This window comes from Gracilinanus agilis, chromosome 2, assembly GCF_016433145.1.
Source record: "Gracilinanus agilis isolate LMUSP501 chromosome 2, AgileGrace, whole genome shotgun sequence".
Taxonomy (NCBI): domain Eukaryota; kingdom Metazoa; phylum Chordata; class Mammalia; order Didelphimorphia; family Didelphidae; genus Gracilinanus; species Gracilinanus agilis.
In genome coordinates, this window is record NC_058131.1 from 94,654,535 (window position 1) to 94,678,899 (window position 24,365).

At 38.9% G+C, this 24,365-nt stretch overlaps 1 protein-coding gene across 1 annotated transcript in view; it reads left to right on the top strand.

The window, feature by feature from the left end:
- Positions 1-24,365, top strand: part of EPAS1 (endothelial PAS domain protein 1) — a 121,328-nt gene that overhangs the window by 92,908 nt on the left and 4,055 nt on the right. Inside the window, exons 7-15 of the mRNA XM_044663290.1 lie at positions 3,851-3,957; positions 12,487-12,634; positions 13,523-13,731; positions 14,807-14,985; positions 16,158-16,268; positions 17,962-18,452; positions 19,830-19,956; positions 21,048-21,162; positions 22,626-22,799. Of these exons, the coding sequence (XP_044519225.1) occupies positions 3,851-3,957; positions 12,487-12,634; positions 13,523-13,731; positions 14,807-14,985; positions 16,158-16,268; positions 17,962-18,452; positions 19,830-19,956; positions 21,048-21,162; positions 22,626-22,799 (1,661 nt within the window). The remainder of the gene's footprint in view (positions 1-3,850; positions 3,958-12,486; positions 12,635-13,522; positions 13,732-14,806; positions 14,986-16,157; positions 16,269-17,961; positions 18,453-19,829; positions 19,957-21,047; positions 21,163-22,625; positions 22,800-24,365) is intronic.

Sequence of the window (24,365 nt, forward strand, 5' to 3'; positions counted from 1 at the left end):
TCAAATTTGAACCCAGGTCCTTTGACTACAAAGACAGTATTTTTCCCCATTATACTAAGCTGAGCCCATGTTCATAGGCTCAAAGCCTATATCTGTTTGGCTTTTACATATTTGTGTGCTTCATGAAATTAGAGAGCAGCAACCTCAGCTCAATACCTTTCAGGCTGAAGCTAATCTATAGTTCTGAGACTCAGAACTATTAAATAATTTGCCCTTGGTCACATATACACACATACAATAAAAGTATCAGGATTTGAACACAGGTCTTTGTGGTTCCCAATGCAGCACTCTATAAAAGTAAAACTTATTTGATTTGGAGCAACTGAAAAAATTATTTAAAAATAGTGAAAAGTATCAATGTCTTTGGTAAAATCCAGTTTTAATATGACCTTTCAAATTGATTGGAGCTAGACCAGTAAAGTTCTCCCTAATAGTGTCAAAGCCCTAGAATGTGTAGCTACTTAGTAGAATGGCTCAATACTAGCCTGTAACTGAACTGTAAATAGCTAATTTACTTAGCACACCCTTCGAGCAAAGGTAAAAATTTCATCCTGGAAATTATTTGAATTTCAAAGCAGTAGCATCTGAATATCGTGCCTTTATCACATCTCATATGTACAATGATATCTGGGCTTGTATATTAGAATAGTGGCTTGATTTCATTGTCACTGTAACCTTGAGAATTATTTCCCTCCTGGTATTCTGCGATGGCTCTCCCATTCAGGAAAGCCTCTTTAAAATATACTCGGTTTTGTTTTGTTTTATTTTTAAGGATAAAAAGAAATTCAAAAAGTTGTGAACACTGATTTCAGAGGCAGTAATGACATTTTAAAGTCATCATTTACCTGGAAATTGAAAGGCACAATTTCTTTTTGCCTCTTCCCTTTTATGCTTCTATTTCTCTGAGTCATTTCATTCTCTTTCTCCTGTTATTTCTCTCTTGAATTCCACTGTTATGTGTCTGTCTCTTTTTTCAGTTTCTCTCACTTTTATCTTCCTTCTTTCTTTTCCTGTTTGGCCTTTTTTTTTTTCTAACCCTCCTCTTCTGCTATACACATAATGAAAATACTTTTAAATATTTATTACATCTGTTGAACAAATCTTTATGTTCCCTGTTTAATTTTAAAACTAGGCGAGTTGATTGAAAATTTTCCATTTATGTTTCTTAGAAAGAAAAATAGAATGCGAAATTAGATATAGAAATTAAATTAGTTGATTATTTTTTAGCTTATTTGTGGATCTCAATTGATTTTCTGATACTCTACAGGATCAAACTCCTTTCCCAGGATCTAGCATACCCATGTCTTAGAAGCATCCTGAGATACTTGGAATGCCTTTTCTGGACTCCTGCAGTCCTGTCCCTATAAACTGGCGCCGAGTTATGGACATTAAGGGTAGCTACGTGCTGGCAGACAGAGGCAGAGAACCATGAGACTGAAGTTGGGGTTTCCTGGCTTTGTGAAATCTGACAACTCAAATATTAGCTGATTGTGTATGAGCTCAGTGTATTTCCCAGTTGTTGGGATTTTTTTTTTTATGGTAGTCTGTTTTAAAAAAATGTAAGAAGAGACATTAAATATTTATTTTAGTTGACAAGATAAATTGGGGCAGCTACTAGCTAACTATCTGGCAGTTCTGAAGAATAAGCTTGTTTTCCCATTTCCAAAACATGTCATTGTACATCTTTCATTAATTAGATAATGAATATTATGTTATCAGCTTCGTTATTATAAATATTTACTTCGAACATTTTCTCTGGACTATACTAACCTTGAAAGAGAATGTTCCAACCCTTCTTAGGGGGAGGGAGGCGTAATTTACTCCCCAGTTCTCCAAATTCTCATTTTTCAGCTTTCTAGAGAGCTTTTTTATTCATCCTAGTAAGTAAAGGAGTTTGGCAAGTGATGTTTGTGCACCGTCCCCCCCAAAAAACAACAAAACCAAACCAACCTTCCTCCCAATCACCGATACCTCCCCAAACTCAACTACTCTATATCCCTGGAAGGAAGAAAAAAAAAAACTTGAAAAGAAATTGGGCTCTGGGCAACAGCTGTACCAGCATTCTCTTGTCCCCAAATGCTCCCTCTAAGCCACCCCCAGCTATGAGGTACACTCAGTTGATGATCCTGGTGTGGGACGCCAGGGACCGTGTGTGCAGGCCCCTCTCTATTCAAGGCCACGGGGAGGGAACAAATCTTTCTCAGTCCATAGCTGGCAACTTAGGGAAAGTGAGGCCCCTGTACTAGAGTTGGCTGGACTGGAATTTTGCTTGAGAAACCTCTTTGCTGGAGCCAAATCAGCTGATGTTAAAGCCTTTCTGACTTAGTTTTGCTGTGCTATAATTTGGCTTGGGTCCAAGTACCACACAAGCAGAGACTTTACCCTTTCGTTACCCAGATTTGTTTTTCGTTTGTTTTTTTTTTTTTTTTTTCAGTAGAAAATCAGAATTTTATTATTCTTAGTGGTAGAAGTGGTGGTGGTGGTAGTAGTAGTAGTAGTAGTAGTAGTAGTAGTAGTCATCATAGCTAATATTTATATAGCACTTTAAGGTTTGTAAATCTTTACCAAATATATTGGTTCATTTGCTCTTCACATGTAATCCTGGGAGGTAGGGGTTATTATTATCCCCATTGTACAGATGAGGAAACAAAAAGATTCAGTGACTTGACTAGGGTCTCACAGCTAGTGAGCATCTGAGGCTGAATTCAAGTCTTCCTGATGCCCGTTTCCCATGCTCTGTCGTCCGCTGTGCTCTTTAGTTGGCCTCTATCAATGAAAGATGGCGCCAGTTTTACAAATGAGTTAGGATTGAGTTAGTTCTAGGATGACTTTAAGAACTCTTCCCACGTCTGTTCTTCCCCATCCGTCTTGATGGTATATCCCTCCTGGACCTAATGAATGAATGAACTAAATAAATGAATTAGAGAAAAAATAAAAGACTCTGGAAGGAAGAAAAAGAGTCATGATGCGTAACAGAGAGAAGATGCAATTTATCTAAGTCATATTCAACCTCTGACACCTCCTGCCCTTTCCATGTCCCAAGCCATAACTTGGGCTCATCTGCATTAGAAAAAGGAACCTTCTTATTGTTTCTCTGGACTGATAAAATGCTATTCTAGGACCGAAAGGGGGAAAAAAAAGGTTCTGGTATACTCTGTAACTAAAGAACCACTTTAAGCTGAATTAGAGAAGTTTAGTCTCCTATGATCTATCCTTTCTTTTCCTTCCTCCCCCTTCAGATATCCAGTACTTTACAATTTTTATCTTCCTTCTTCCTGTCAAAAGCCATTTACAGTCACACTGAGGGTTCAGGTGTCTGATAATAGTTAAAGGTATGGACTCTCTCCAGGGAGTTTTGTTTCATCGCAGGGATCAGAAACTTCAAGCTAAAGAGATGAATTACTAAAGTAGAATTTCAGGCATTCATCAGTGAGGAGCACAGGATAATTTTAGGGCTCAACGGCGCCTTGCCAGAGACCCAGAAAGCACATCATGAAAGCAGGTGTCTATTCTGCCTGTGAGTGAGACTAACCCTGTGTCTATTACTGGTCAGCACCCACTCCAAGTGTTTGCACCAATGAGTGTTTGCGTGAGAGCTCCCTGAATGTGTCTTGCCTCCAAGGGGTGGCGTTGGAACAGAGTAGGTTGGCTGATTTGGATGTGATTTTAGTACGATGACCCAACGGAGTGGCTCTTGAGTGTGGGAGAGGCAGGGCTTGAGTGCAACAGAGAAGACAACATGTGTGTTGGACTTACAGTGGTGTGGGACTACCCAGGCATGCTTTTATCTCTACTAAATCTGTTGGTCTTTCTGTTTTTGTTTTTCGACATGCATTCATTTTCAACGAAGAATTACCGAATTGATTGGCTACCATCCTGAAGAGCTGCTTGGGCGCTCTGCCTATGAATTCTACCATGCCCTGGATTCAGAGAGCATGACCAAGAGTCACCAGAACCGTAAGTGACTCGGTTTCCTCCCTCTGGGCACTGGGCGATAGTGTGCAATTATAGGTTTCCCAAGATGGGGATCCTGCCTTCTTGTCCCTCCTTTGGGTAAAAGAATAGCAAATACCTGAGTACTGAGCCTTGTGATCTAGAAATGGGCCAGCAGTTTGTATAAAAGGAGATTTTTGAGCCTTTGGACTTCATCCCCCAGAAGTCCCTTAGTAATTCCCAAAATTCCCTTTAATCTCTCCTGCGCCTCCACATTTGCATGGTCACATTATTGTTTTATAAGTTCTGCAGCTCTTCCTTCTTCCTCTCTTCCTTCATGAGCATAGCTGAAGTTAGTTTAGCACCTTTTCACTCTAGTTTTTTGTGATTGTTTATTATTAATAAAACTTTATAAAATATAATATTTAGCTTTTGCATATTAATTTTAATCTTTGCAAGTTACTAGTGATGTTACCATCCCCTGGACCCCAGCTTAGGAAGAGAAGCTTTTGGATAGGAGGAATTAGAATAAATGAGTTTTTAGTTTTTAGTTTGGATCTGTTGAGAACATCAATTGAGGAGTCTTTCTTGAGAGTCTAGTGTATGACCATGCCTGCGCTGGGTACTATGGGAGAAAAGAGAGGAGAAGCACTGTCTCTACCTCAAATAGCTTGTAATCTTCTTGGAAAGACAGAAATAAAAAAAGAAATATGAAAAAATATGAAAAAAGAAATGAAGCAGCAAGTCAGAGTGTAGTAAGAATTTGGATTTGGATTTGGAGTCAAAGGCTCTAGATTCAAATCCTGGCTCTTCCACTTAGCTGCTATGGAATCGAGAAACTCACTTTGCTTCTGACCCTCAATTTCTTTATCTGTAAGATGGGGCTATGAACATTTGTACTATCCATCTCACAGAGCTGTTGGAAGAATCAAATGAGGTAATACATCTAGGGCATGCTTTGAAAACAAAAGCATCCTATTCATGTTAGCTATTATGTTATGTAATAATAATATATTAAGTATATGATAATATTCATAACAATATCATCATACATAATATATTGGGATATGATCATATAATATTATTTGTAACAATAATTATTATAACAATATAACAACAAATTATGTTATTTATAACAATAGTATTCTATAACATTGAAATATTGTAATATAATAATATTTATAATAATATTATATATCAAAATATATAACAATATTATTAATTGTTATTATAATATCCCTACAGACAAAAAAAAATGATGGCCAGAAAAGAAGTGACTTGGTCATGTTTTGTTTTGTTTTTTAAACCCTTATCTTCTGTCTTAGAACTGATACTAAATATCAATCCCAAGGTAGCTGAGCGATAAGGACTGGGCAATGGGAGTTAAGTGACTTGCCCAGGGTCACACAGCTAGGAAGTATCTAAAGCCCTATTTGTACTTGGGACTTCTCATCTCTAGGCCTGGCTTTCTATCAACTAAGCTACCTAGCTGCCTCCTTCCTGGTCATGTATTGAACATAAGAAATAACAGATGGGCTGCCATGGTATCTAGGAATTTTTTTTTAACTGGAGGAAGGCCTTCAGGGTTTGGATTAAGGCTTCTTTGGAGTATTGATCGAAAGATGTGGGCAAGAATCGTATAAGATGAGAAAGTATGAGGAATTGCAATCTGTACCAATGGAAGAAGTACTTATAAAAATGAAATAACAGATCTATTTAATTATCATTAGTTATAATAAAGAATAGAATACTAATAATTTTAATAATATTTAACTAATGATTAATATTATCAATTATTTTAATGTAATTATTGATAATAGTAATTATATCTGTTATTTTGATAATTGATTGATGTTAGAATTAATAATTAAATCATAGAATAAAGTTATTTTCTATAATCATATGTTCATCATATGGTATAGATTCTGTAGGACCTCAGAAAAGATGAAGGAAAAAATTCACTATGAGTCAGAAAAGACAAAGAAAGATGTCACGGAGGAAGGAAAATACCATTTAAGCCTTGAAAAATGGATAGCGTTTGGTTGAAGTTGGGGAAAGAGTAAGGCACTCTATGTGTGTGTGGAATACACATACGTGTAAGTAAGTTTGTATGTACCATGTCACTACTTATCTTTGTCTCAACGAGAGCCATCACCACATTTAGCACCCCAGATCAATAGAAGGAACTCGATTCTCCAAGAGCATGCTTGTTACAAAGTGAAGGGAACATAAACCTCAAATAAAAAAGTGGCCTTTTCCAAAACCTGAAAGGAGAAGGGGACCAAATGAGAGTAATAATGCTTTTTACATCAAAGAAGCTTGGGAACATGCTTGCTCTGAGAATATAGTTCAGAGAAGCCAGATGAGAGAGAAGTCTGGGGAAGCTGAAAACTGTAATTATTTTCCTGGGAGCAGGGCGATGGGAGGTTTGAATAGAGTCTCATTCTTTTACTTTGATCCCTGCCTAGGAATCAGGAACCTTGAGGGGGGGCTAGACTAGGTGGGCAGTGGTCAGGCTTTATCGGAAATCAGGCTGTTCTAGCCCTGAGGTCTTTGGAGAACCCAATGAGGAGTACCTGGAAGCAATGGCAAGACTCCCAGACAATAGAGTTCAGGACCAACCAAGGCTCCACCATCCTTTCCATAAGTGTGTAGAACCTGGCCTTGACACAGTCATCATTCAAGAAGTAAGCTTAGGGGGGCAGTGAGGTGGTCAGTGGATAGAGAAGCCTGGCTTGGACAAGTCACTTAATCCCCACTGCCCAGTTCTGACCACTCTTCTGTCTTGGAACCAATGCTTAGTATTGATTCTGAGATAGAAGATGAATGGAAAGATATTCATTGTTCATGGTTGGGCCATGCCAAAGGATGAAATCACAATGCTACCTAAATTAATTTACTTGTTCGGCACCTTACAAATCAGACTAACAAAGAATTACTTTAGAGGGTTATAAAAAATAGTAAAATTTATTTGGAGGAATATAAGGTCAATATTCTCAAAGAAAATCATGAGAAAAAGGTAAGAGGGTTGGGGGGGGGGGGGAAGGAAGGAGGCCTAGCAGGACCAAATCTCAAGCTATGTAGTACAGCAGTGACCATTAAAACTAGTTGTTACTTAAAAAAAAAAAAAAGAAAAGAAAAAAGAAAGAAAAAAAGAAAAATAGATCAGTAGACTTGATTAGGTATGCAACATACAGGAAGCAAATGAACACAGTAACCTAGTGTGTGTATATATATATATATATAATATCATGTATAAATTCATATTTATTAGAGTTATAATGACTAACATTTATGTGTCAGGCACTGTGCTAACCTCTTTGCATTATTATCTCATTTGATTGACAATCCTGGAAGGTATATATTATTATTATTATTGTTATTAATATCCCTATTTTACAGATAAAGAAACTGAGACAAACAGAGGTTAAGTGACTTACCCAGGGTCACATACCTAGTAATTATTTGAGTTCAAATTTGAACTCAGATCTTCCTGACTCCAAGCTCAGAGCTCAACTCAGTATACCACCTAGCTGACCCAATATTTGAGATAAATCCTCATTATTTGACAAAAACTTCTGGTAAAACTGGAAAAAAATCAAACTGAAATTGAACTAAAGTCTTACACCATATACAACAATATGCTCCAATTGGATACATTATTTAGGTTTATAAGGCCACATCTCAAATTAAAAAAGAGTTCATGATTAGACAAGGGATAGAAAGGATCATTATTGTTGTTCAGCGGTTTTTTGCCATGTCTGACTCTTGGCAGAGATTCTGGAGTGGTTTTCCATTTCCTTCTTCAGCTCATTTTTCAGATGAGGAAACTGAGGCAAATAGGGTAAATGGCTTGCCCAGGGTTATACAGCCAGTAAGTGTCTTGAAACCATGTCTGAACATAGGAAAGTGAGTCTTCCTGACTCCAGGTCACGCACTCTACCCACTGTGCCACCTAGCTGACCTTAGAAAGGATCAGAGAAGATTAAATGGACAGTTTTTTATTTTTTTATTTTTTATTTTTTAAATTTAGAATACTTTTCCATGGCGACATGATTCATGATTCACCCCCAACCCACTAACCCCCCTCCCAAAGCCAACAAGCAGTTCCCCTGGGTTATACATTTATCATTGTTCCAAATCTATTTCCATGTTCTTCATATTCGCAGTAAAGTGATCCTTTAACATCCAAACCCTAATCGTATCCCTATCACACTACGTGATTGATCCTATGTTTTTCTTCTGCATAAAATAAACAATTTTTATCGTAGAAAATGTAAATATTTTGCATAAATAAAATTAAATTAATTTAAAAAGTAGTTCAAAAAGATCTAATTGGGAAAAAATTTTTGTAGCAAATTTCTCTTCTAGAGGTCTGCTAGATAATATATATAAAGAATGGATTCAAATAGGTAAGAATGGCAATAATTGTATAGTTAATAAGATCTAAGAGGCAGTTTTCAAATGGAAAAACCCAAGCTATCAACAGGCAGATGAAGAAATGCCTCAAATCACTAAGCCAAAAGGTGGTAGAACAGGGCATGGGTTGGAGGTTGGATCCATTTGCCAGCCTCTGTTTTCCCTCGTTCCTCACCCCCATGCATTGCTGACCCTATGTTAGAAGAGAGTATGCAGATTTTTGTTCCCGTTTTTTTCTTTATTCAGTGACACAATAAAAAAAAAAGTCCCATCTTGGGGCTGATCTAGTTTGCATAGGATTGTGTGTGAAGAACAGAGCAGGAGGAGGAGGAGAGCATCCTTCTAATGACTGGGGAAGCTCACTCTTTAAAACAGATAATTGAAAGCTGTCATTTCCAAATGGACTTGTAATTTATCCCATGTTAACTCTCCAGGGAGGGCTCAGTTGTTCTTTGTTGTATTAGGACATGATGTGCTCCCAGAAAAAAAAAAAAACCCAACAAGATTAAAGGCAGTAAAAAGCCTGTCTGGGATGGAGCAGGCCCCCTCATCATGACTTGCGATGGTGAGCGAGTGATTAGAAAACTGATGTAATTATATTTCAGTAACAGAGGAGGACTGGCTGATCACTAGAAATACAATTAAAACCTTTCCAAAATGCACTGTTTAATCAACATTAACAATACTAATCCTGGATGGCTTCCACATGAAGGGAAGGCTGCCCAAGTTGCCAATGGGCTGCTGGAAGCCGGTTAGAAGCACTGTCTGTAGCCTAAATGCTGTCAGTTCCTGGTTCCCCGAGTAAGAGCAGAAAGGGACTAAAGGGACTCTAAGAAAGCAGATGGCCCAGACAGCCTTGGGTCTGGCCCTGGGGTGAGTCCTGGGATTTTTTTTTTCTTTGCAAGAACAGAGACAAATTTATCTTTTGGTGATGTTATTCAGGTTCTGGTGAGAAACAATTCACACTACATATTCATATGGAGGAAATTCGGTTTAAAATGAGGGTCAAGAATAGCTCAGTGGGGTATATGGGTGGAAAAGAATTCACCAAAGAAACAGTAGCCTGAGGAGGAAGATACAGAAGAGGGAAGGAGCAGTCCTACTCCTCTGCTTTGGCAGTGGAGCAGGATGGGTGTTCTGTTCACATGTATGTACAGGAGGTGAACTTCAACCCTTGTTAGGACCATCTAACCTGGGTCCCCTCCTAATTTCAGTGCCCCCTGCCTTCTCAAACCACTGCCCCAGTAGTCTAGGGGCTGGGGAGGGAGAAAGAGAGACGGAGACAGAGAGAGTCAGAGACAGAGACAGAGAGAGAAAGAGACACAGAGACAGAGGGGCAGAAGAAAGAGGGAGAGAGACAGAAAGAAGAGACAGAGACAGAGAGACAGTGAGATAGAGAGACAAACAGAGAAATAGAGGAAAGAGGGATAGAGGGAGAGGGAAAGAGACAGACAGACAGAGAAAGACAGAGAGAGGTAAATATAAAAAAAGATATGTATATAGACAAGCACTTTCAGGTTGACCAAGCATTTTATTATATATAGAATATTACATGTTACATATGATATATACATTTATATATATATATATGTTTAGAGAAAGATAGGTACATACACAAGCACTTTAAAGCTGACCAAGCCTTTCTTCATATATATAAATATAAATATACTGTATATATATTTGTACACATATAGAAAGCTATATAGAGAAAATTTATACATTATATAAATTATGTATACTTATATTAGTACTTTAAAGCTGACCAAGCATTTTCTTCTCCTATATATACATATATATATATAACCCACATATAGAAAGGTATGTGTGTATACATGTATACATATGTGTGTTTGTATGTATATATATATATAAAAGCACTTTAAGGCTGACCAAGCATTTTCTCCATAACTGTCTTCAGTGGCAAGTCTCATTATTCCCTTTTTACACTTAAGGACCTTGGAGACTTGCTTAAGGACTGAGACTTGCTCAGTCACACAGCTCATAAGGGGCAAAGCCAGGATTCCAACCCAGGTCCCCCCATGGCAAGCCATAGGGCTTTCCCTACTCAACCACAGTGCTCAGAAAGCCCCCAAATCGAGGTTAAAAAGCAAACGTTCCTACACTTGAACTGGCATCTAGGGAGAGCTGCAGGACTGAAATAATGCTAAGTAATTCTGGAACCTTGTCATGGGGGCACTTCCATACCCAGCGACATGATACAGGACCTGCCAGGGCTAAGAAGCCAACCGGTGAAACTCTCTTTGCAAAGAGTGAGCTCTGTAATGAAGTCCAGTGCAAAGACACTGCTGAGAGATTTGGGGGAGCAATAATGTATTTTTCAAAAGAGACCAATGATGAGACTGTTGGTACTTGGAAAGGAGCAGGTTTTATTGCTGTTGAGTTGTTTCAGTCATATCTGGTTCTTTGTGACCCCCTTTGGAGTTTCCTTGGCAAAGATACTTGAGTGATTTACCATTTCCTTCTGCATCTGCATTTGACAGATGAGGGGAAATGAGGCCAACAGGGTTAAATGACTTGCTCAGGGTCACACAGCTAGTAAATGTCTGAGGTCAGATTTGAACTCATGAAGATGAGTCTTCCTGATTCTGTGACCAGGTGCTCCATCCATTATACCACTGGGAGATGGATTTATTACTGCTTCTGCATCCATATTCATTAATGAAATTGGTCTATAATTTTCTTTCACTGTTTTTGCTCTTCCTGTTTTGGGTATCAGTACCAAATTTGTTTTATAAAAGGAGTTTGGTAAAGCCTCTCCTTTACCTATTTTTTCAAATAATTTGCTTCGTATTGGAATTACTCAATTCTGAATGTTTGGTAGAATCACTCGTGATTCCATTTGGTCCTGATGCTTTTTCTGAGGAAATTCATTCATAGTCTATTCAATTTCTTTTTCAAAAACATGTTTATTTAGGTATTCTGTTTCCTCCCCTGTTAGTCTAGGCAGTTTATATTTTTGTAAGTATTCTTCCATTTCACTTACATTATTAAATTTGTTGGCTTATAATTGAGCAAAATAATTCCAAATAATTGCTGTAATTTCATCTTCATTGATGGGATATTCACCCTTTTCACCTTTAATGCTAGTGATTTGGTTTTCTCCTCTCTTTTTTTAAAATCAATATTAACCAGTGGTATATTTATTTTGTTGATTTTTTTCATAAAACCAATTCTTCAATTTTGGTTTCTCTTACATTCAATTTTATTGATTTTCCTTTTGATTTTTAGGATTTCTAATTTGGCATTTAGTTGGGGATTTTTAATTTGGTCTTTTTCTAGAATTTGATACAGATTGATTCTGAAGAAAAAATTCCAAAAGGTGCTCTATGGCCAAGTGAAAGGGCCTTTGGATGAAGTGTGCTATTGCAGTTCTGATTCTCTCCCCTCCTCACCCCATTCCTATCCATATTCTGTGAACCAGAAATTGAGATTATTTTTTAATTATGATTTTGTTAATTCCTAATACTTCCCTCTATCCCAAATGGACTCTCCTTTAGTGGAGATTGTCAAACAATGGCTGGATGACCACTTTTCATAAGTATATAAGAAAGGAAATCCTTTTTGAGATGGAGATAGAAGGCTTCTAGAAGTCCTTCAGCAGTAAAATTCTGTGATCTTGAGACCCAGAATCCTCAGTCAAAGATTAAATTCTTTAAAAGATATATTTTGTTAAGAGAAACCATAAATTGTGTAGAGTTCACAAGCCTGGCATACTGTTTCTAAAAATGCCAATTTAAATAGAGAAAGAGTGCTTTTCTAGGGATGTTAACTTCATTTATTACTGTGAGGCAGATAGAGGTGGTACCACCATTCTTTTCTCACCTATCAGGGAATCCCAGATAAGCCAGGTGAGTGGCTTTGGGCTACACAATAGCTTTTTGATAACAGGGAACATTTTTGTCTTTTTTGTATCACTAGCACTTAGCCTAGTGCCTGGCTTATTGAAAGCACTTAATATAGACTTGTTGATTGAACAATGTATAAAAAGAGAATGTTGGACCAAAGTCAATGTCCTGAGTTTTTCCTATCAAACCATGTATGTGTTGTGAGTTCTCCTGGCTCTGTTGCGAATTCTGCCTGTTCCACTGACCTCTGGCTATCATCTGTCCTCAGTGTGTACCAAGGGTCAGGTGATCAGTGGCCAGTACCGGATGCTTGCAAAACATGGTGGGTATGTGTGGCTGGAAACCCAAGGGACTGTCATTTACAACACGCGGAACCTTCAACCCCAGTGCATCATCTGTGTCAACTATGTCCTGAGGTGAGTTCTTCAAAAACTCCTCTGAGTGGTCCTGAGAACCTAAAGATGGATCCATGGCATTCTTAAATCTTGAGAAACTCAGAATACTTAAACACATGAAGTCCCACAACAGGGATGGACCTTTCTTATAGTCGGCACCCAAAAACATTCATGGCAAATTAATAATTCCAGACTTAATTTCCACAGTCTCCTTTCCCATCCCCACCTTATTTTTCTTACACTGTGTATTGTCTGTGACACAGGGTGGAGAGGAAGTTGAGAGAGAGGAATGGGAGCTGCTTTCTGGGAAAGGGAAGATGGAAATTCCTTAGCTTGTATCTTTAGCATCTGAGGAGGCAGTACCAGGAAAACATACCATCCCCAAAAGCCACTTCTGAAATTCCGGTGCCAAAAAACTTCAGGCTAGAGCCTCTGAATGGACGGTGATAAAAAGCAGCCTTCATAGTAGGCTTGTGTTTGGAGGATGTTATGATTATAATCACCTCTATCACTAGTTGTAGACTTGAATTATACAGTGCTTTGAAGAATCCAGATAAATAGATTCTGTTCTCAGCCTTTCTGCTTACTGAGGATATCCTAAGGCAGAATAATCAGGAGCTCTGGGGTCTAGGGACAGCCACACACTTGAACATTTCTGGTAAGAAAACATACACGAAGGATCTGTGATTTGAGGAGGATATGGGAATTCCTGCAACCACCATAGATTTTAACCTTTATAACTTAGTAGATAAAGTCTTAAGAAGTCTAAGACTCGCAGAGATTAAATGATTTGCAGATGGCTACACAGTAAATGCCCCAAGCAAGATTTGAATCCAATCCTTCCTGATATCACCTATGCCATGCTGCTTCTGTAAAATGGGACTTGAAGTCTCTTTTTCATTTTATTAGTGAAATTGAGAAGAACGATGTGGTGTTCTCCATGGATCAGACTGAGTCCTTGTTCAAGCCCCACCTGATGGCCATGAACAATATCTTTGACACTGAAGTTCCTGTGTCAGAGAAGAGTAACTTCCTATTTACCAAGCTCAAGGAGGAGCCTGAAGAACTGGCCCAACTGGCACCCACACCAGGAGATGCCATCATTTCTCTGGACTTTGGTCAGTACCTCCCTCCTATACAAGAAACCCAGAGGACCCTGAGTAAGGGTAGCTTTCATTTTGCCTGGGTCAACTTGAACATGCTTCACTCTTTTTTTATTGACATTTTTCTTTGACATCTCTCTTTTTTTTTACATCATCTTAATTTCTCAATATATTCTTCCACTCTTCTCCACCCAAGGAACCATCCCTTATTTAGTTTTTCTTAAACCTTAGCTTTCCATCTTAGAATCAATACTATGGATTGTTTCTAAGGTCAAAGGGTGGTAAGGGCTGAGGTAATAATGATTAAGTGGTTTGCCAGAGTCATACAGCTAGGAAGGGTCTGAGACCATATTAGAACCCAGAAACTTCTATCTCTAGGCCAGGTTCAATATCCATTGAGCCACCTAGCTACCCCCAATCCTTTATTTAAAAGAAAAAGGATTGGGGGAGGGGGGAAGAAGAGAGGAAATAAGGAAATGGCTCAACACAATTAACCAATGCATTAATTAAGCTTGATAGCACCCTATGTTCTGCTTCCATAATCCTACAGCACTAAATAAAGGGAAAGAGGTACATTATCATAGCTCTTCTGTAAAACCAACCCTAGCCATTATAATTCCAGTGTTCAGTTTTGATTTCTGATGTCATTCTTTCAATTTATATTGTGCAGGTTTTTTTTCTTGCTTTGTCTTTATTTACCTTGCATCAGTTCATATAAATCTTCTCATATAGATCATTTCTTACAGTATAGTCATATTCTACCATACTCTCTTTTATGCCATTTTCACCTTCATTTCTAATTGTTCTTTAAATGAGAGGGATACCTAAAGAGAGATCTCTATTTAAAAGAATCCCACAGGAATGAAGAATATTTCTTAAAATAAGTCTATCAGTCTGCCTGTGTGTCTCTCTCTCACACTCACACACACACAAATTGTCAAAGGGAACCCCACAGCAACCCTCAACCTGTCCACATAGCTTTTTGTCTACTTTCCTGAGATTGGTTTTTCACCTCTCCTGTGCGTATTCGTGACCAAAATAAGTTAAGTTGGAGTAAACCCACCCTGACTATTGCCCATCATCTCTACAGGAAACCAGAGTTTTGAAGAGTCATCTACTTACAACAAAGCCCTTCGGACCCCAAGCCAGCCATGGCCTGGAGACATGAAAAACCACAGTTGCCAGAGTGAAGCCTCATTCACTGTACCCCAAATGGCACCGCCTGGCAGCACCACCCCCAGCGCCAGCAGCAACAGTAGCTGTTCCACGGTACGGGCAAGTCAAACCAGAAGTTTTTGGTCAAGCAAGCAAGCACAAAGTGGGGAAGAAGAGATTTAGGCTTCTCGTGATTCCATTATCTTCTTTCCTCCTTTAACAGCCACTCAGGTTGCTTATTAAGTTCTATACATATGGACTAATTTACTACATTTTACAGAGAGATTGCTAGCCTTTAGGAGACAAAGATGGTTTAGCTAAAACCATCCCTGCCTTCGTGGGGCTTACAGTTTAATAAAATAAGTAACTGTAGTGCAAATTGAAATGTGCTAAATGAATAACAGATATTAATAACTACTTAAGAAGTCTGAGGAGGGAGAAGTTACTTCTAGTGAGTGGAGGACCAGGGAGGACCTCTTGAAAAAAGGGCTTGTTCTTAAGAGGGCTAATGATTTTACTACAATCATTATAATTAACCTCGTGCTTAGTAAAGAATTTATTGAGAAGTCTCCAGATTATTCATTTGTTGTTCAGTTGTTTCAGACATGTCCAACTCTTTGTGACCCCATTTGAAGTTTTCTTAGCAAAGATACTAGAGTGGTTTGCCATTTCCTTCTCCAGATCATTTTACTGATGAGGAAACTGAGACAAACAGGGTGAAGTGACTTGCTCAAGGTCACATAGTTAGGAAGTGTCTGAGACTATATTTGAACCCAGGAAAATAAGTCTTCCTGACTTTCAGGACCATCACTCCTACCTTATCATAAATGTTTTAATAAGAACCACAGGAGTGCTCTTATTAGGAGTAATTTCAGTTGACAGGAGTTCCTTGTTCTCTCTTTGCTGAATATTGACACAAATTGGAAAAATCCAGACCAATTGGCAACCCCTACACAAATCTCTGCCTTAGTCAACAAGTATAGATTGATTAGCCAGTGTGTACCTACTCTTTCTAAGACCAAATGGGAGAGGCAAGAGAAAGTAGCTGATTTGGGTCCTGCCTTATTACAATTACATGAGGAAGACAGGACTCATGCACATGAAATGAGAAAGCCAAAAAAAAATTTGTGCAGGACATGATGGATGTAGACAACTAAAAGGCCTGACATTGGGTTTTTCTGACAACCACAGTGTAAGATCCTTTGTCCAAAAGTCAGAGAAGCTGACTATTTGTTAAATAATCAATCCTCTTTCCTATCTTCTGCTCCTCTATCCTTCTTCTACAGCCAAGCAGCCCAGGAGATTATTACAGCTCTCTGGATGAAAACCTGAAGATGGAAATGATAGAGAAACTGTTTGCTATGGACACCAAGTCCAAGAACCAATGTAACACCCAGGTGAGTGACCAGAGAGAAATTCCCATCTTCAGCAGGATCCTTGGGAATCTCTGACACCCTGAAGTTCTTAAGCAGGAGAATGACTTGAGGAAAGCGTGCCCTCTCATTATTACCCACCCTGGTCAGAACCCTCATCTCCTTTTACCTGGGAACTCTCATAATCATCTCTTCAATGGGCCTCCAGTCTCTTTTCTCTAATCCACAGCTAAAATAATCTTAGCACTTGGACTGCCATGTCAACACCTGAGCTTTCTGCTTCAAGATCTGGGTGGTTCCCTAGAGAATAGAATACAAACCCCTTGAAGGGGTTTGTATTTATAACTTTTTATAACCATTTATAACTTGACTTCAGACTACCTTTTTAGCCTCATTTCACATTGCCCCCCCCCCTTCCTATAGTCTATATTTCACGCATTGTTCCCTGATCTGATTCTCCTCAATCCTTTCATCATGTATTGGCATAAGCTACCCCAGGCCTAGAAAAGATTCTCACCCTCATCCCCCACCTTGACATCTTGAAATCCTTCTATTCCTTTAAGGTCCAGTTTGGGTGCCACTTTCTCCATGAGGTCTTCCCTGATTCCTACTCATGCAAGAAGTTATCTAATCAAAGGATTATAGATTTAGAATTGGAAGGGAAGGATAAGGAAAGGGAATACATGTTTATAGAGCACCTATTAAGTTCCAGGCAGGGATGAATACTTTTACAAATATTATTTTATTTGAGCCCCATAACAACCATGTGAGGTAGGTATAGTTATTATTTTCATTTTATAGTTGAAGAAACCGAGGAAGACAGAGGTTAAGTGACTTGCCCAGGGTCATACATCTATTTCTCTGAAATAGGACTTGAGCTGAGATCTTCCTGACTCCAAGCCCAATACTCTAACCTTTGAGTCACCTGGATACCTCCCTCTTTGAACTTCTCTAATTATTAACTCTACTTAAGAAATTAATCATTTTCTAAATATGCTTCCACTGCTTCTATTCTAGACTATAAGTTTCTTGAGGACTAATATTATATCCTTTACCACCTTCACACAATTACCTATAGCACACACACTGGTATGCCTTTAATAGGTGCCTATCAATCTGTTAACAAGTATTTATTAAGCCCTTGTTATTGTAAGATTAAAAATTAATATCCAATAACTCCAAGTATTATATTTTATAAGATTTATTAATAATCACTTGAAGTAGAGGAAAGTAAAAACTGTGAGTAAAGAGCAGTTTCCCGGACTGCAAAAGAGAGAGAAGAGAGAGGGTAGAGTTACAGAAACTTTTATCTACAAAACATAAGGATGTAACATAAGGACAAAAGGAGGATTCTGGGAAATGAAGTCCAAGAGTACAAAATTCTAATTACATACTATGTAACCAGCACTGTGCTAGGCTCTGGAAATACAAATCTAAGCCAAAAGTAAAACAGTCCCTGCCCTCACGGAGCTCACATTCTAATGAGGGAAGACAACATATATGAGGGAAACGGAAAAGCTTGGGGTAAATATCAGGACAACCTCTTTGGTGGTGGTAAGCAGGATATATCAGAGGAGGGAGCCTAGAGAGAAGGAGACCATAAAAGCAGATATTGCTGTAATCCAGGCAGATGATGAGGGCTGGTCTAGGATGGTGGCAGTGAGAAGGAACCAGGACTCCATCAGATTCTTGACTCCTTCTCCTTATTTCTACATAGACGGACTTCAATGAGCTGGACCTGGAGACACTGGCTCCTTATATCCCCATGGATGGGGAAGATTTCCAACTGAGCCCCATCTGCCAAGAGGAGCGCCCCCAACTGGAGAATACACAGCCGAGCCCTCAGCCTAATTTCAGTACCATGACCAGCATCTTCCAGCCCCTGGCCCCAACATCCTCCCAAAGCCCCTTCATGCTGGACAAGTACCAACAGCAGATGGAAAGCAAGAAGTCAGATGTGGACCCCCAGCCCATGTCATTTATATTCTTTGATGGCGGGAGCAAAATGACCCTCCCCCCATGTTATGGGCCTGCCAGTACCCCACTGTCCTCCATGGGAGGGAGGTCCAATACTCAGTGGCCCCCTGACCCACCATTAGAGTATGGACCCATAAAGTGGACACTGGCAGATCAGTATGCCAAATCCTTAAGGAGATCTCCCTCGGGGCCTCCTCTGCCACCACCCAACATCTCAATGTATAAAAAAAGGTAAAATGTTATTGCTATTCTAGAGCCCTAATGCAAAGAAAACTGTTCAGGAATGGCTTTGTGTGTAGTCAGAATAGGTGGCCAGCCCTGCAGGAAAGATTTCCAGATCATTATGAAAGTCACTCGGTTGCCCAAAAGTATCCTTCCACTTTCTCTATGACAGAATCTTGGTAGAGGATGCCTGACGTTCATTGAAACCTTTAGTTCCACAGCCTGAGATCAGACTTAAAATGCAAACGTCCCAAGGAAAGGGAGTACAATGACTTTTATTCACCCTGAAGCATCAGAAACTGATCTTTTCTAAAAACAAGTTGTTGTTTTTTCTTCTAAGAGTATGAGAGGAGGGAGGAAGAAAGGTGAGAACATGAAGACTCTATATATGTGAAATGAGAAATACAGAAAGAATGCCAGGAGTGGGGAGAGGGCTCATGGAAAGGAGTGGCTCGGTCCCCAGAAGATAAATACTTTGCTTGAGACCAGCCTAAGCACTAATTTACATTTGTGGAGTTATTCATAATTTTCAAAGGTCTTTTTGCTGCTTCATGTGTAAATAGGGAAGTAGGCAAAGCTTGTCTTTAGGGACTCTAGTCTCCACTTTTTGTGTCTTTCTCCCATTCTGGTATCTCACATTAAGACCTAGTGCTCCCATGCTATCCCCAAACTTGAGGCTCCCACTATGATGGCATCTCCACAAAGTTTAGGTTCCAATATATATCATTACTGTTACGTAGCTTTTGTAAACCTCAAAGATATATATATATACACACACACAATATTACCTATCATCATTGTTATTATTTTCAGAGGTATTTCAGCTTTAAAGAGGGCACTTTTAGCCCAGTTCTTATTGGTGGAATTTCAGGCACAATGCAAAGTAAGAAGAATATCATTGTCAGGCAGCATGAAGGAGAGGCTTCCCACCTACCCTTGTATTTCACCACTTCAGCAACTCTGCCTGTACTTAGGTTGACCCAACAATTCACAACTAGTGCAGACTTAGAGAAGTAAAAGGAACAACAAGTGAAAGATTCAGCAGATTCCCTCAGGTTTTGGTTTTTTTAAGAGTCTTACCAGAAGGAACCTGAAGAGCTCAGATAAGAGAGAGAACATTATATGTAATGAGTCAAAGTCCCGTTTATTCCATTCCAAAGCTTAGTATGCCTGCTCTTTTAGTATTATAAAATCATAAATTTAGAATTAGAGGGATCTTTGAGATTCCCTGGTTCAGTCCCCCTATTTGACAGATGTGTTGACTGAAGCTGGAAGAGTTCAGTGAGTTTCACACTACTGTTTAGTGTCAGAATCAGGACTAAACCCCAAGCCTTCTGCTTACCTGCTTAGCTAAAGGGTTGTTTTGTCCCCTTTTGCCCCTAATAGTTTGGTGAAGGGATTGGGACCACGAGGTCCAGATAAGATGAATCCAGCTGTGATTGCCCTCTCCAATAAGCTGAAGATGAAACGGCAATTGGAGTATGAAGAGCAAAACTTTCAGGACATGAGTGGGGTAAGTTTGCCACAAATTTGGTTATGGAAGAAGGTATGTGTGTGCAAATGTATGAACACGTGCCATTATGTGTGTGTATATGTCTATGTATATCTGTGTCTATGTCTGTGTGTATATCTATGTCTGAATCTGTTTCCATGGCAGTGTGTATATCTGTGTCTGGATCTCTATGTCTTTCCATATATTTGTATCTGAATCTGTATCTATATGTGTATAATTGAATCTGTGTCTATGTGTATACATCCATCTTTTTATATATCTGTGCCTATGTTTAAGTAACTCCTAGAACAAACAAGGAAATGTGCTCCCCCCACCCCCCTTCATTTTGTTGGAGAGGTAAAGAACTATGGTTTTTGAATGTTGCATGTGATGTTAAATGTGGTCAGTCAGTGTGTCCATTGGTCGGCTTAACTTTTTCTTATATGGGATGATTCATTGCAGTAGGGATAGGTGGAAGATAGAACACAGTGGTATATAAATAACCTGAAATGACTGAAGTAAAACTAAAAAAGTAAAACTAAAAAAAAAATCTAAAATTTACCCAAAAAAAAGGAAGCAACTCCCTCCTGGATTTCTGTTTTCTCTTCGCTCACTCAGCACAGGGTGAGGTATTTGTCAAATGCTTGATTAATAAGTACTCTAATAGGGGAAATTCTAAAGCTTTTTACCTAGTGGCATTATCTGCTGAGGTCCCCATCAGTGATCATATTAGCACCATGGAAGAGAGGAGAAAAGGAGGGAAGGAAGTGATGCCTGATTTCTCCCAACTTGAGCAGGGGCTATTTCATAATTCCCTCTGGGCAGAAGGGGAAAGAAAGAAGGATAGTTCATGTAAATAGTTAATGTGGATGGACTCCACTATCCTTAAGTTAAGAGTCTTCCATGCTGATCTAACCAACATCTTTCTGTGGAAAGTAGAGGACATGTTGTCTGACCCATCTCATGATTTTGGTTGCCCTCAGGGTTAATGTGCCCTTAATGTAGATCCCAATGATAGCTAATGATCTGATGGAGCTATCTCTTTCTCCATGGTGAACTTCTCTGAGATTCCCTTAGCTAAAACATGGTTTTCTGCTCTCTTTATTCCTAAGGGAAATTTGCCTGGCAATAGTGATCCTCACCTCATGTGGAAAAGGATGAAAAGTCTTAAAGGTGGAAATTGCTCCTTGATGCCAGAGAAATCCTTGAGTCTGAGTGTCCTCAATGGTGAGTAGCCTGGACTTAAATCATCCCCAATATGTTCTGACAGAAAGAGAACTTGATGGAACCAGGAGACATGGCTCTGCTACCATAGATGCCTGACCTTGGCGAGCCATTCGATCTTAGTTTCCTCATCAGCCAGGCATGAGGGTATTTTACTTGCCCTGCCTTCCTAATCAAGACTCCATTGGTACACTGTAGCATGAGAGGATTGTAGAATATTAATAAGTCTAACAAAATGTAGAGCATTATTATTATTCATAATATTTATGACTTCAAAGTAAGGCAATTCTGGTCAAATGTTCTGCTCTCATCCTGCATGCTGACCTCCAAATAGTCTACTTAACACAGCTCAGCCAACGTCTGTACTACTAACTTCTGCAGTCACCCCCCACAACTGTTGTCTCCTTGAGAAGTTTGTACATGATCCCAGTTCAACCTCTAGAGTCTCTTCTGAAGGGTTATAAATTGCCATTCTTGGCTTCTACTTTAAAAACTATGGCTACAACGTCAGGTTCAAATCTTGACTTTTCCAAGTGATCTTGGGAAAATCGTGCTTTAATCTAATATTATGGGGACAAACAATGGATAGAGTACTAGATCTAGAGTGAGGAAGACTTGGATTCAAACCTTGCCTCTGACACACGTACTCTATGTGTGATCCCAGGCAAGATACTTAAACTCTCTTAGACTCAATTCTCCCATCTGTAAAATGGGGATAATACAATGACACATATAAAACCCAGTGGAATTGCTCATTGGCTATGGGAAGGGGGTGGGAGGAGGGGAGTGAAAGAACATGAATCATGGAACCATGGAAAAAATATTCTAAATTAATTAATTAAATAAAATTTTTCAGATCACAAAAAAAAAGATGAGAAGAAAGGCAGAGTAGTAGACATGGAAAGAATACTAGATTTACAGTAAAAGTACACCTTGGCACACACAAAAAATGGGGATAATAATACATAACTCTCGGAGTTGTGAGGATAAAATGAGAGAATATTTGTAAAGTGCTTTGCAAATATTAAAGAATTATATAAATGTCAATAAGTATAGTTGTCATTTTATCTCTATTTTCCTTTTAGTTCCTATGATTCTGTCTCCACATGGGGATTCTAAGCACCTCCTCCCCAATAAGATATAGAAAGTAGAACCTGACAAAAGAGCCCCCTACTAAAAAACCATTCAAAGGAACCATGGAATCTTCCCTATAAAACTTTCAGGTTTAATGAGTTCTTTGAGAAGTCTCTAAGGGTGCAGAATGTATCCTGAGAGGTCAGACTTTTGAAACAATGATCTCCTGCACATGCCCTCCTCTCATTAGACTATAATACTTTAGTGATCTAAAAAAGGAAAGGTCCTTACAATGAGTTAACAGTCCTGTCTCCTTACCCCCAGGCTTGAACAGTGTCTACATCCTACTAGCCATAACATTATAACATAACTCTCAAACATTTTTCTTTCAGATGAGTTTATCCATAACCCAGCACTGGGAGTGAGCCAGCCCCTAAGTCACCTGCCAGCCCCACAACCACCTTCTTCTGTGGGTCCTGGGGAGAATCCAAAAGCAGTCTATCATCCCCAGTTTTATGCTCCTCACTATCAGGATTACAACCCACCGCTGGTTCACAAGTTGTCAGGTGAGTGCCATCCAATCATCCCAGGCCGGTCCATGGAGTTCAACCATAAGAAGGTGTACAGAGAGAACTAGGGAAAGAATACAATGCATCATACAGAGTCACTGTTCAATAAATATCAATTGAGAATATTTGTAAAGAGCACTAGGCTTGGTATCACAAGAGATAGAGACTGAAGTCCTATCTCTGAGCAAGTTACTCAACATCTCTTTAGAGTTTCCTCATCTACAATTTGGGGATCATAACATGAATTTGGGCAAGTCACTAAACCTTATTTGCCTAGCCCTTGTCACTCTTCTGTCTTAGAATTCATAAGAGCTTGGGAGTTTTTTGTTTTTTTATTTTTCTAATTTCATAAGCTTTATTCAATTACAGATTTTATCTTCGCTTTTCTTTCAAAAAAAAATAAAAAACAAAACAAAACTCCCAAACCAAAACCCATCTAATAAGTGAGTGCCCCAAACATTATCACACATTTAATATTTTAAAACACTTACTTTGAACCATCATTTCCCATTCATTTTGCAAGTTGGTCTACATTTAATATTTTATACCAAGCATGCTATTTGGAGCTCGCCATGCTGTTTTAAGGGTTTTTGTAAAGCATATTACAAACATCACAATTTTTTCTAAACCTCAGATATTATTATTATTATTATTATTTGATTTGTGGACAAACACAAAATATGAAAGTAACAACTTGAAAAAATGCCATTCACGCTGCTGCTATTTTCCTCAAGGGCAAGTACTGCTAAAAAACAGACAAAATATCCCTTTGGGTGCCCAGTGGAGAGCTGGTCCTATAGGCAGTATTTAATAAAACTTTCTGGAACAAATGAAAGAATGAATAAATATTCTCAGAGTCTCTAGCATGAAGATGGTTTCATACATAGAACCACTTTATAAGAGCCTTCTGTGACTTCCTGTACCTGGGCTCTGAGATATAACTGATCAAAAAGCTAATGGGATCTGAGGTTACATGAAGGGAAGTCTAGAATTCAGACCACAGAAAGTAAGAGCTCTTCTTGTCAAAGCATGTCTGTGGAATCTTATTTTCAGCAAAGCACTGTATTTTAAGGACCTTAACAAACTAGACAGCATATATCCTGAAAAGGACAAGCTAGGATGGTCAGGATTCTGGAAGTCATGGCATATGATTGGTTAAAAGCAGAGAAAGAACTTTGGATGAAGAGCCAATAGTCTCAAGTTATAGTCCCAGAAGATAGTAGTCATATGGATTTATGTCTTTGGGTTTCTTCTATGAAATGAGGGCCTTGAATAAGATGTTCTCTAAAGTCACTGGCTTTCTTGCTGTTTATCAAACAAGTCACTCCATCTCCTTACTCTGTGCTTTTTCAGTCTGAGCATTCTCAAACAAAATGGTGACTGGACTAAAATTCTTTTACAACATCCCTTATGCCAAAAATGTTCTCTGACCTCCACCTCCTTGCTGTCCCAGTTTGAGTTCAAATATCACCTTTTTCAGGAGTTCTTCTCCTCCTGCTGGTATCTTTTCTCTTAGGTGTTCTCTAAATTCATCCTGTGTCCATCTTGCATAGACAAGACTAA